This window comes from Notothenia rossii (genome assembly GCF_949606895.1).
Source record: "Notothenia rossii genome assembly, chromosome: 8".
Taxonomy (NCBI): Eukaryota; Metazoa; Chordata; class Actinopteri; order Perciformes; family Nototheniidae; genus Notothenia; species Notothenia rossii.
Genome location: NC_136906.1, coordinates 26,779,281 through 26,792,687, shown reverse-complemented (window position 1 = coordinate 26,792,687; position 13,407 = coordinate 26,779,281). Strand labels below are relative to the sequence as shown.

The following is a 13,407-nucleotide window of genomic DNA, read 5'->3' as shown; positions in this document are numbered from 1 at the left end:
CAAAATGAGTGACACATTTGTACGTGTTGGGGAAATATTTTCCAAGGCCCATAACTTTGACCCAGTTTATCAGTTAATTCTGTCCTGACTGAGCACAGGCACCTTTAACCTTGGCTGCTGTGCTCTTAGTGTTCTGTCTCCCTGTTCCTGCCTGTTGGCGTCAGCTGATAGAGGTGTTATGATTCTATCTTGTTATGCAGCATGTTGATTATTCTCTCTGAACTAGCTAAATACATGGGTCTGGGGTAGAGTTCTTTAGAATTGACGTGGCAACTCTACCGTGCAGTCAGACCGTGACTGCTGTGACTTGTTTTGTGAATTCTCCGGCCGAAGCTCCTATAATAAACCATCAGTGTTTGACATCAAAGCTCCTGCTCTTCCCGTGTCTCATTCATGAGTCGGTGACTCCCACTGCATTGCTACACAGAAGTTTCCCCCACAAATTGGCGTTGTCGGCAGGATACCAACAAATCTTCAGAACTGGTAAGTGTAATTTCAAATCCACATTTGGACATTGCCTTACCAGAATCTGTGATTGACGGTATCCTAAAATTACCTGTGAAACTGAGCAGCTGTGTTTCGTTTTTGGTTAATGAACATTTGGGGATAATAAAAACCCAGGGGATCAGTGTCTGGGGACTCAGTCCTGGCTGATTTCCTCTGTGTATGCTGCTCGGGACGAAAGGGCTATACAAGCATGCACAGCTCATGTTTAGAGAAACCTTAAAGAAAGGCCTCAGTAAAGTGGAAATTCTGTATGAAAGCAGTGTAAAGATTTGTATTGGACAAATCGCTGAATTCTGGGGGTTTCAGCGGCCAACACTACCAGTTGAAAATAAGCAGCCGGAGATATTACTCCTATCGCCTCTGTAAACATTTCTCCAGCTGCAACCGCGGGTGTGTGTGTAAAACCTCCCCGTGTTTGTGGTGCTGGAGAGATGCAGCTGAGAGGGAGAAAGTCACAGCTTTTTGTCTATAGCTTTAACTCACACCACCGCCGCCTCTATTAAAAAACGAGATGGTTTAAAAAGCACTCGCTGTTTGTGACCGTTTTCTACGTGCATAGGTATAGACGGGGCAGCGCAAGGTGCGTGCATCGCCCGATGCGCCACAGTTCCCTACATTGCTGGAGGAACTGGTGCCGGTCCGGGATGCATACATAAAATTATAGGCTAATTGATCACGGGTGGGTAGTGACAAGAAAGTGTCGAACAAAACTGTGTTTCATCGTTGTGATGAACTCGATAGCAAGTGTATAGGCTGTACGCAGGGGCGGACTGGGACTACAAATCAGCCCGGGACTCTCGACCGGCCCACTTCGGTACCGCCGGCCCACCGCGGTGCTAGTGACTTACCGCAGAGGTAGACATTAAGGGTAAAATGCCACTGGCATTATATTATCACTGGCCCCACCATTGTAACCACTGGCCCGGAGCATTCGTCCAAAAAACAATCGACTAATAATGAAGAAAATTAACACATTTGTTGCAATAGTAATGTATGCACAAACTACATTACTACTTGAATCATCAGTTCTTCCTCATTTTCCTCAATTGTTCATATTTGGTTTATTCAAATAATGATATTGTGGTCATTGTTAAAAAAATTCTGCTATTATTATGAGTATTATTATTTGTATAATGCACTTTCTGCCTTCCTGTCATTAGGAGTTAGAAATGTAATGGCTATGTAATTGATTTGATTAGAACCTTCATTCTCCTAAACTGCTGGGACATTTCGCCAATACCTTTATATTGTCTACTCTTCACTTACTTGTCAGCATAGGTCGGCATTGATGGTAAACTATATCTTGGCTGCAAATGTTCCATCAGGCCGCGAAAACCTTCATTTTCGACCACTGATAATGGTTGGTCATCGAGTACGATGAAGTTCAGTACCTTCCCAGTTATTTCTTTAGCTTTCACGTTGTCTGGTGAGAGTTTACCTTGTCTTTCGAATGACTGTAGAAGTGACTCCTGACGGCTAGTCTGTGCTTTCAGCCTCCTCACGGCTAAGAACTCATCGTGCTCTTTAGGGTGGTGCTTCTGCAGGTGTTTTATTAGGTTTGTAGTATTGTATGTCGCAACGGAGCGTCCACCTCTGGATATAACGGCTTTGCAAACATTACATGTTGCTGTATTGCTTTGCAGTGAATCGAGAGAAAAGTATTGCCATACAGCAGACATATTGATAGTTAGCAACAAAATAGTTAGCACTAATTACCCGGCCAGAGACCAGACCGCTCAACGTTCGACTGCTTGCTTGTTGCAAACTATGGCATGGAATTCTTGAACGGGGGCGTGCCTAGGCTACTGTGATCACTGAGATGGCCCCGTTTAGGAAATCCATTCCACATCTTGCAGTAGCAAAGCAACATACTAGAACCGTGCACGGAGAATCTTTTCAGCATAATGTGTGGATCGGAAATCTAGGGGTATGGATCGGAAATTTCCGATACGTGAATTACGTTGATATCGGAACCCGATACCGATACTGGATCAGATCGGCCCCATCCCTAGCCTGGACCAGAACCTGCGTTGCTTTCTGGGACAGCTGGGGACATATCCTCCTGATGTTGTAAAGAGTGTATCTGCAGCAGTGGGTTGTTGCAGCGATGTTTGCAGTGAAGGACAGTTTGTTATCTAGGATCACACCCAGATTCCTTGCAGTCTGAGTCGGGGAAACAATAGAAGTGCCAATGTTGATTATTAGGTCAAGAGTGGGACAATCTTTTCCCGGAAGGAAAAGCAGTTCAGTCTTGATTTGTAGGTAATGTTGACTACTCAAGACACCTGACTTATACATCTTCAAAGGAAGACTGTGTTCATTCTACAATTACATGGGATTAAAGCAAAATGTAGTTTTACTTGTATAATACTTCTAGATTTTATATAAAAGCCTGTTTCAAAAAGTATCAACTATTGCGACACGGTCAAATCCTCAGTTTATCATTTATAATAACATATTAACAAGCTAAGGTCTTATTACGCAACCAAGTCTCACCGCATTTCGTGTTATAGTCAAGAAGTAAATGTAATCTATTGATTCGTGTTCACCAACGCGATTTTCCGCTTTTTTTTCGTGTCACACAGAACGATTTTAAAAGCAACGTATTTCTATTGGTAGTATGTTTCGTGCCTGCGTCTTTTTATCAGGTCGGGTCTTGGAAGACCGGAAGCTGTGGGGTTCATAAAAACATTTTGTTACTCAATATTAAGCCACGATTATTGTTTTTATTTTAAATCGTATAATGTCTGGCTTTTTTTGCCGTCTGTGAGGAAAAGAAATGGGGCTAAGAATACTGAAATCTGTATATATTTTTTTCCTTCTAATTTGTTATTATTTGTGACCCGCTCTATCGAAATCAGTCAAAAGTCGTAACGGCTCATTTAAAAAAAATAAACGTGGATTTGTGTAAAATAACTAGTTTTTCCAGGTTCGGGTGTTTTTAAATAAACCATGTCTTGGATTTCAGAATATGAAACTGTTTTTGCCAAATCTCATGATAAATACAATTTTGAAGCTTGTAGAGGGAAGAAGAGGCACCTTTCAATTCGCACCCTGCTCTTCCGCAGCGCCGCTTCCGCTCCCTCCGCTGAAATTATGAAGTAAAGGCGTATAGTAATCATAGATAACACGACAGGGTCCGGGACATTTTGTTTTCATCTGTTTTAAAATAAACAAAGTATTGGCTTTCAGAATATTAAACTTGTTTCTGCAAATTCAGATGATAAATACAACTTTGAAGCTTGTAGCATAATTACAAGCGGAGAATGGAGTAATTTAACGTTACAGCAGGCATAACAAAAGCCGGTGTTTCTTGTGAGTGTTTCCCCGGTACATAAACACATTACACACACGCAAGCTTCCCCCAGACCAGTAATACAAACAAAAATGTGTCTTCGGGTCAATATGACTGATTTCGATAGAGCAAGTCACATTTGGTTTAGGCACGAAACATACTACCAGTAGAAATACATTGCTTTTAAAATCGCTCTGTGTCGAATCAATAGATTATATTTTATGACTATAACACAAAATGCCGTGAGACTGGGTTGAATTACAACATTGAGTGCTTCATCCTCTGAACACCACAGGATGGCGACTGTAACGCACATAACATAGGCGCGCTCCTCTGAAATGATTGTACCGTGCAATTATTATTATCCCTCATCGAGTTCGCTATTCAGCTTGCTAAGGTTAGCTTAAATAAACGTAACATGCAACGTTAGCCTAATCTAAAATGCTCTACTACGGCGTACCTTTCATGTGGCATCGTTATTTTTTGCAAACTCTGCAGGAGGCTACTCGTGGGCTTGATCCTCGTCTTACCCATGGCTTGTCTTCTGCTAGCCAATGCTCGTTGAAACTGCAACCTCCTGGAATACTACTGTCATCTATCACTCTCTTCAGAATGCCCAGGTCACACGTAACAAAAACCCTTGCCGGTCACGCGCATAGCGCGGGAAGGCCGGAGCGGAGCTGTTTTATGTAAAAGCGAAGCAGTTAAGCTCGATCCGACTTTTTTATTTCAATCTAAAATGCGAAGTAAAACATGTAGAATTTCAAGCACTTTATCCGAAATTCAAGCACCATTCCCAAAATTCAAAAACTTTTCAAACCTTAAAAACACCTCGTACAATTTCAAGCATTTTCAAGGATTTCCAGCACCCGTACGAACCCTGCATCTGAAATAAATATGTCTACTGAAACAAATACCAATAACTGTATTGCATTGTTTTCTTATCCGCAATTACTTCATACTGTCTTTGCCTTTTTCGTCCTGCATTTATTGTACCCCCCTCAGAAAATAACTGGCCCCAGCCTGATCCCCCCAGTCAAATTGGTCTAGAACCGCCACTGCCTTTTTATATCCTGCTTTTTTACACATACTCTCTCCAGTACAGGTTAGCTCTGAGTGTTAGCGATGCTTGCTAATTTAAACAAAGACCATATTATGTCCAAAACACGTCGGGCATTGTTTCTGTCAGCCCACATTTCCGATATGTAGATGAAGATGAACCTTTGAGATATTACGTCATATAGCAGCAAATCTGTACCCCCGTTTTTAGAGATTGGGGTACGGAGGAAAAGAGAAAGGGTTTTGTTTTTGACACTTTGTGAGTTCCCTGACACACAGGGGACACATATGGTATGTATAAAATACATCAAAAAGTGCATTTTGCATGATAAGAGACCTTTAAACTAACTTGATAATAGTTTTGTGCTTTTACTTACATTTCAATTTTTGGACTATTTATTGTAATGGAGTATTTTTTGATTTTAATGAGTACTTATTCCACCACAGCATGGAATTACAATCCTCTTTTGTAGCTTTGAAAATAAATGCTAAAATAATGACTGGTGAGGATCACAGAGGTATTAATGTCGCGTTACCTGGAGGAGATGAGCAACGCGGTCAGTAAGGCTGTAGAAACCCTGCGGTAGACCTGAAAGGGGTTCCGCCTCACAGCCAGGAAATAAATCGTCGGCAGGACAATGAAGGCCTGGAGGACGAGGCTGAAACACAAGTTAAAGCACAATGAACACAAACACCATGTTACCATGTACGGGGATCGACGATAACCATGACATTTCAAAAAGGAAAGATTGATATCATGTTAAGAAAGCACATGTGATAATAACATTGATATCATGCTAATAAAATCGCATATCATCCAATAAAAATCCAATATTGATATAATGTTGATAAAAGACACATGAAGATAAAATATAAAAAAAATACAATATTATTATCATGTTTAGAATAGTCACATGATAACAGGTTAAGAAATTACAATATTGTTAAAATGGTAATGAAACACTAATACAATTGATAACATTGTAGTAAAATACACTTGATAATAACATGTAAAACGATACAGTGCCTCTTAAATCCTTGGCCATACAAAGTTATGGTTAAAGATGCTCTAGTTTAATAGTAATTGTTTGCCAAAAAAGAGACAAAAAGCACACTAAAACTGTTTTTTTTTTATATAGACTGACTATGTTGTAATTTATTGTCTTACAATATTTTTGCACATTGCTTATTTTGTGAGTAACACAAATGTTTATTTAGTGGGGTAACTTCAATTGATGAGAATGAAGAATAGGCAAAGATAACCCATAATCCTTCTGCCTGTGCCTTTTCAGTCATTATTTACACTCTCACTGTTTATTCTGTTGCATGTGTTGACTGACTACAAAGATTATTGAAAAAAAAAAATATATATACCCAATAATAACTATAGCCATGAACATTCCCAGTTTGCGGGTGGTTTCCCAGTCATGAACCTCGACAACATGGCTCGCAATCATAAAGAGCACTCCAAATGGCAGGTAGCTGGAGGAAATACAAGAAATACAATTAAAAGAGCAGAATACTTCAATACATTGTGTCTTGTGTATTTTATTCAGGTAGAGGGAAGAACAACTTTGAGATTTTGGGCTAGTTTGTTTTAATACCACATCTTCTTTTAGATGACATGAAAGAAAAAACACAGAATACATATTTAGGTGTTTATTTGACTAACTTTGTCTATTTGCATCTGTAAAAATCGTAGTGTCTTGAAAAATGTAGGAATTATATAATACATACTGTATCTTTAAATGCCACTTTCTCAAAATTATTTGTTTCTCATTCTCCAAGCCAAAAATCTCTACATCAGATGCACTAACAAACACCAACTTTTCCAGTTTCATTATTATCTTAATTTTTATATTTATTTCAGAGCTGTATTCTCGTATTTAATGTGTAATAAAATAATGTGTATAGCCCTTAGGTTAAATATTTTACTGAACCTGGCTTTATCCAAAATTCTGATTTCTGTTCTGGCAATCTATGCAAACTAAGGCATATTTAAGATAATGCCTGATTTTCAAAACATTTCTAAAAGGGTGGTATACAAATAAATATTCATTTGTAGGGTTTAGGGTTTAGGGCTAGGTGCATTCACAAATATGTAGATAGACGGGAAATCGGCCCGAGAATTAAATCAGGAAACCAAAACAAAACTGGGACAAAAATCTGTGTTTATAAATCTACAAACTACAGACGGTCTATGGCACGGCGAATTCATTTGCTGCTATATTTTTGTCTGTAGGAAGTTATTGTGAGTGTGGACTGAGCAGCTAAGATGGTAGCTTAGCCGGAAAATGATGCCGCGGTCAAACATGCGTGATGTAAAGTGATGTGAGTCTTAGCTTTTAGGGTTAGGATTAGTTAGGGAGTGTGCTGCTTCACTTTACCACAAGACCATGTTGACAATGTATTTGGTGGTTGCTTGGAGAATGTTGAAGAACTCCACTAAGACCTTTCCTTTCTCCCCCATCTTGTTCAGGGTCACTCCGAGGACGAAGGAGCAGGTGATCAGGCCCAGCGTGTTCACTCCTTCCACATATTGACCTTCCAGCCGAACCATTGTGGTGTTCTGAAACAAGACGTGGTAAAACAGCAAAAGAAACTGTGTGTATCATCCAAAATAATCTTTACAGTGTTGAGGGAAAACAATATACCGTTTGCACGTTAGAGTTCGGCTCCATTGTGTGAACTACAAACTCCAGCTTCTGGGTCTTGTACTTGAAAAGAAAAGAAAATGTTACACTTCACAGGAAAGCCAAGAAATGGATGGCGTATTATATCTGAAAGAAAAAAGAAACACACCTGCTCGTAGCAAGCTTGGATGATACTCTTTGGCAACAGGTTTCTAGAAATAAAAAAGGAATAATCAAGGTTTTGTAGCACTTTATAAACCAGCTCATAAATTAATTATTTGGGACTCCCTATGGTGTCAATAATGATAGCACTTTTGATGTACTTACATTTTTCCTTCTTTTTTTTCTCAATAAAAAAAATCTGTGTTTTCTTCTTATTTTATGAGCTATGAGCTCTTTGGTGGTTTTAACTGCATATACTTTTTCAAATACAAGACGAGGCTGTTCTATTCTATATATATATATATATATATATATATATATATATAGAAGCGTGTGTTCAGATATCTTAAATAAAAATCCAAACTTGAAATAACAATTTAATTTTGTTTTGAATACAATGGTGAGAAAAATACAAACTGTATGTTTATTTAAAAAAGGTCTTACAACCCTTAAAATTCAAGAAGACCATGACAGTCATTTTACTACAATGTTATTCTTGGTGGGCGGAGCCTGTAAGCAGGTGTTCTCGTTGAGAGGAAAAGGTGTAACTGTAACTTAAAATGCATTGTATACTACATCCTGCTGGCTTTTCTTGAATCAATCCATATTTAACCCTTAAATGGTTTCTGTTTCCTTGGGGAAAGAGTCATTTAACAAGCTGTGTCCATGTGTTAAATTCGTATAGTAACCATGTAACTACAGTGTAATACCAGCAATGGTGTTACATGGGTGTAATAACCATGTTACACTGGTATATATTGTGGGTGCAATGCAGTTGTAATAAGGGTGTAAAAATGTTGTAACTGTTACATGGGTGTAATATCGGAGTAGTATGGGTACAATTACGGTGTAATAGGGTTGTATTCATGTGTAATATGGGTGTAATAAATGTATATTATGGGTGTAATATAGAAAATAGCAATGCATGACTTTCCAAAATATGTGTGATATGTGATAGACCATTTAAGGGATAACACACAGAATAGTCAAACATTATTCCCTGCCATGATGAAATTGATGCATGAAAACATCAATTAACTTTTAAATGCTAGAACGTCAGATATAATGTCACTTTTTTCTCACCTCACAAGATCCAGCAAGGCGTCGATGGTGGAGAAAGTGTCCTGCTCTGTCTCCTCCTTCTCAACACTGTAGGCGGCTCCGGGCTGGACCGTCAGCACCAAGAATAACCCTGCAGCACAAGTTCTAATTTTGGCATGAGGATATTTAAACAACAGGTTTAAGTCACAACGTTGTTGACACAGTATACAAATCAATTAAAAACTCAACTGGTACATTATTACGAGTATTTTTTTACCTGTAAAAGCCTTTTCTAGTAATAATACCATGAAAAGTAATAAAATATGAATATTAAACGAAAACACACATGGATCAAGAATGTCCTTTTTTAGTCCAAATATTTGTAATTCCTTTAATAAAAAATGTAACCCAAAAAATGTACGAAATATTATTTCCTGGTGGTTATCAATAAACAGGAATAAATAAAAAAAGTATAATCACACAGATACAAGTAAAACACAAAAGGGACTTCAGGATTTAAATGTTTTTAAGTTATATCTGTTCAATATGTATATCACTGTCTACAGGAATGTGCACTTCAAAAAATGTAATTTAATTTCATAATCTCTTACCTATGGTCACAGCAATGATTGTCGTCCCGACAAAGTACACGGCCGCACGCAGAGCGATATGACTGGAGACATGAACACTCAGGCCAGACACTCCTGAGAAAAAAATGCATTTAAAACATTATACAATGCAAATCGGGTTTAGTGCAAAGTCGTTACAAGGAATTTACTTTGGTGTATAAAAGGTACAGTAATTAGTATTTCTTTTTTTAAAAGAATAAAATATACAATTTTTCTAAAAACTATATTTCATATATATTAATTGTACATTCTGTTCTTGTATATATCATATTCTATTTTCTAGTATATAGACTGTCAGGGATGAGCAAAGCAGGCAGGACCCAAACACAGATTTCTCAGAAAAAACACTTTTATTCCAAGGCTAAATGAAACAAAACAGAACTCTTCCCCGTGAACAACGTCAAACTACAACAAGGAACTCACAAAGACTAACAGAAAACACAGAACCTAAATGCACACAGGACTAATCAAACAAACAAGAGACAGGTGAGGAGGGAGGAGAAAACACAGGGGCACCAGGTGAACAAAATTGGGTAATCAGGGAGGGAAAACAGACAAAAAGCAACAGGCAAGACAGAAGGTGAACACTTTTCAAAATAAAACAGGAAACCAAAGACAGAAAAAGACAAGAAAAAAAAACAACACAGACAGATCGTGACATAGACTTCTTGCACTATTTTTTATTTGTATTTTTGTATTTTATTATATACGTATGCATCGTTGGAGGAGGTCGGGTCAGAAGAATTCCATTGCCATTTCTACACTGTAGCTTATGTTCATATGACATTCAAACCTTTGAATCTTTGAATCTTGAATCATCCTCACCTGAAATGACGCAGGTCACGATGAGAGGAACCGCCACCAGTTGCAGCATCCTCATGAGGACGTCTCCTGGAAAGGCGATGTACAGTTTGTCCATGTCTGTCAGTTCCACGTAGTCATCCAATATATAGCCAAATACAATCCCTGTGGGAAAATAACACGATGACAACACACATGAAAACCAAACTTAAAAGGTTTTAAATCTTACATTATTTTCACCAAGATACAAGGGATGAAATTGTTTAATCATAACTGGGTGTTTACGGTTTATTTATTTGGTTTGTTATTCTTTTCTTGATTACCATTTACCTCTTTTATGTATCTGTTTATGTATTTGTTGTTTTTTTGTATTTCTTTGAGGGAAAACAAATATATACAGTATATGTTAATCATTTAGGTTTTGGGAGAAGGGGTGGGATTAAATACGTGAAAACTTTTTCCCACCCCTTTTCGGATGTGTAATTAAGTAGATCATTTGTTTATATATAATTTAGAATCAGTAATATGTTTGTATATCAATTTGACACAGCTTCATTTTGTATTGTATAATAATTCTCAATGTTTGTATTATTGTTTTACACAGTCAAAATTCCTCTCTGAAGAACCAGCACCTTACCGTGGTAGAGAGGTTTGTGTGCCCTGATGAACCTGGGGGTTGTGTTGTCTGGAACCTTGTGTTCCTGGTAGGGTCTCCCATGGCAAATTGGTCTCAGGCAAGGGGCCAGACTAAGACTGGTTCACAAGACCTCATGAAAGACGACACACGAAGTGAGGATACCCGGCCGGAAGAAGCCCGGGGTCCCCTTCTGGAGCCAGGCCCAGAAGGAGGACTCGTCGGCGAGCGTCTGGTGGCCGGGCTTGCCACGGAGCCCGGCCGGGCACAGCCCGAAAAGGCGACGTGGGCAACACCTCCGCTTCTCCGTCCCGCGGGCCCAGCACCTACGGGAAACAGCGATGGGGTCGGGTGCACTGCCAGAAGGGTGGCAGTGAAGACAGAGGGTCTCGACGGACCGGACCCGGGCGACAGAAGCTGGCTTTGGGGACGTGGAACATCACCTCTCTGGGGGGGAAGGAGTCGGAGCTTGTGCGGGAGGTGGAGCGTTACCAGTTGGATCTGGTTGGGCTCACCTCTACGCACAGCGTCGGCTCTGGAACCTTACTTCTGAATAGGGGTTGGACTCTATTCTTCTCCGGAGTTGCTCAAGGTGTGAGGCGCCGGGCGGGTGTGGGGATAGTCACAAGTCCCCGGTTGGGTGCTTCGTTGTTGGAGTCTACCCCAGTGGACGAGAGGGTTGCCTCCCTACGCCTGCGGGTTATGGGGGGGGAAACTCTGACTGTTGTGTGTGCTTATGCACCCAACAGCAGTTCAGAGTATACGTGGCCGAGGCAAAGCAGTGGGTGTGGAAGAAGTTCGGAGAAGACATGGAAAAGACTTTCAGGCGGCACCAAAGTTGTTCTGGAAAACTGTCCGACACCTCAGGAGGGGGAAGCAGGGAACCATCCAAGCTGTGTACAGTAAGGATGGGACGTTGTTGACCTCAACTGATGGAGTGTTAGGGCGTTAGAAGGAGCACTTTGAGGAACTCCTGAACCCGACAACTCCGCCCTCTATGTTAGAGGCAAAGCTGGAGTATGACGGGGGATCGACACCAATCACCCGGGGGGAGGTCACTGAGGTCGTCAAACAACTTCACAGTGGCAAAGCCCCGGGGGTGGATGAGATCCGCCCAGAAATGCTGAAGGCTCTGGGTGTTGAGGGACTGTCATGGTTGACACGTCTCATCAACGTTGCGTGGAAGTCGGAAACAGTACCGAAGGAGTGGCAGACCGGGGTGGTGGTTCCCCTTTTTAAAAAGGGGGATCAGAGGGTGTGTGCCAATTACAGAGTTATCACACTACTCAGCCTCCCCGGGAAAGTTTACTCTAAGGTACTCGAAAGGAGGGTCAGGCCGATTGTCGAACCTCAAATTGAGGAGGAACAATGCGGATTCCGTCCTGGTCGTGGAACGACGGATCAGCTTTTTACTCTCGCAAGGATCCTGGAGGGGGCCTGGGAGTACGCTTATCCAGTCTACATGTGTTTTGTAGACTTGGAGAAGGCGTGTGACCGGGTTCCCAGGGAGTCACTGTGGGAGGTGCTGCGGGAGTATGGGGTGAGGGGGTCTCTACTCAGGGCCATCCAATCTCTGTACTCCCAAAGCGAGAGCTGTGTCCGGGTCCTCGGCAGTAAGTCGGACCCATTTCAAGTGAGGGTTGGCCTCCACCAGGGCTGCGCTTTGTCACCAATCCTGTTTGTAATATACATGGATCGGATTTCGAGGCGTAGTCGTGGGGGAGGGGGTCTGCAGTTCGGTGGACTAACGATTGCACCACTGCTTTTTGCAGATGATGTGGTTCTGATGGCTTCATCGGTCTGCGACCTTCAGCACTCACTGGATCGGTTCGCAACCGAGTGTGAAGCGGCTGGGATGAGGATCAGCACCTCCAAATCTGAGGCCATGGTTCTCAGCAGGAAACCGATGGACTGTCCACTCCAAGTAGGGAATGAGTCCTTACCCCAAGTGAAGGAGTTCAAGTATCTCGGGGTCTTGTTCTCGAGTGAGGGAACAATGGAGCGTGAGATGGGTCAGAGAATCGGAGCAGCGGGAGCGGTACTGCAGTCTCTTTACCGCACCGTCGTGACGAAAAGGGAGCTGAGCCAGAAGGCAAAGCTCTCTATCTACCGCGCCATTTTCGTTCCTACCCTCACCTATGGTCATGAAGGATGGGTCATGACCGAAAGAACGAGATCGCGGGTACAAGCGGCCGAGATGGGTTTTCTCCCCAGGGTGGCTGGTGTCTCCCTTAGGGATAAGGTGAGAAGTTCGGTCATCCGGGAGGGACTCGGAGTTGAACCGCTCCTCCTTCGCGTCGAAAGGAGCCAGTTGAGGTGGTTCGGGCACCTAGTTAGGATGCCACCTGGGCGCCTCCCTAGGGAGGTGTTCCAGGCACGTCCAGCTGGGAAGAGACCAAGGGGTAGACCTAGAACCAGATGGAGGGATTATATCTTTTCGCTGGCCTGGGAGCGCCTTGGGATCCCCCAGTCAGAGCTGGTTGATGTGGCCAGGGAAAAGAAAGTTTGGGGCTCTCTGCTGGAACTGCTACCTCCGCGACCCGACCACGGATAAGCGGGAGAAGATGGATGGATGGATGGACAGTCAAAATAAATCTAATCAAATCAAATCAAAAACCAAAAACTTCTAAACTAAACACTTATCGA

General features: G+C 41.5%; 1 protein-coding gene across 1 annotated transcript in view; it reads right to left on the bottom strand.

The window, feature by feature from the left end:
* Positions 1–13,407, bottom strand: part of LOC307016658 (excitatory amino acid transporter 3-like) — a 44,095-nt gene that overhangs the window by 17,427 nt on the left and 13,261 nt on the right. Inside the window, exons 2-9 of the mRNA XM_079645865.1 lie at positions 10,152–10,292; positions 9,309–9,401; positions 8,740–8,848; positions 7,664–7,706; positions 7,516–7,578; positions 7,249–7,430; positions 6,236–6,343; positions 5,398–5,520 (exon numbers count right to left, since the gene is read on the bottom strand). Of these exons, the coding sequence (XP_079501991.1) occupies positions 5,398–5,520; positions 6,236–6,343; positions 7,249–7,430; positions 7,516–7,578; positions 7,664–7,706; positions 8,740–8,848; positions 9,309–9,401; positions 10,152–10,245 (815 nt within the window). The 5' untranslated portion in view covers positions 10,246–10,292. The remainder of the gene's footprint in view (positions 1–5,397; positions 5,521–6,235; positions 6,344–7,248; positions 7,431–7,515; positions 7,579–7,663; positions 7,707–8,739; positions 8,849–9,308; positions 9,402–10,151; positions 10,293–13,407) is intronic.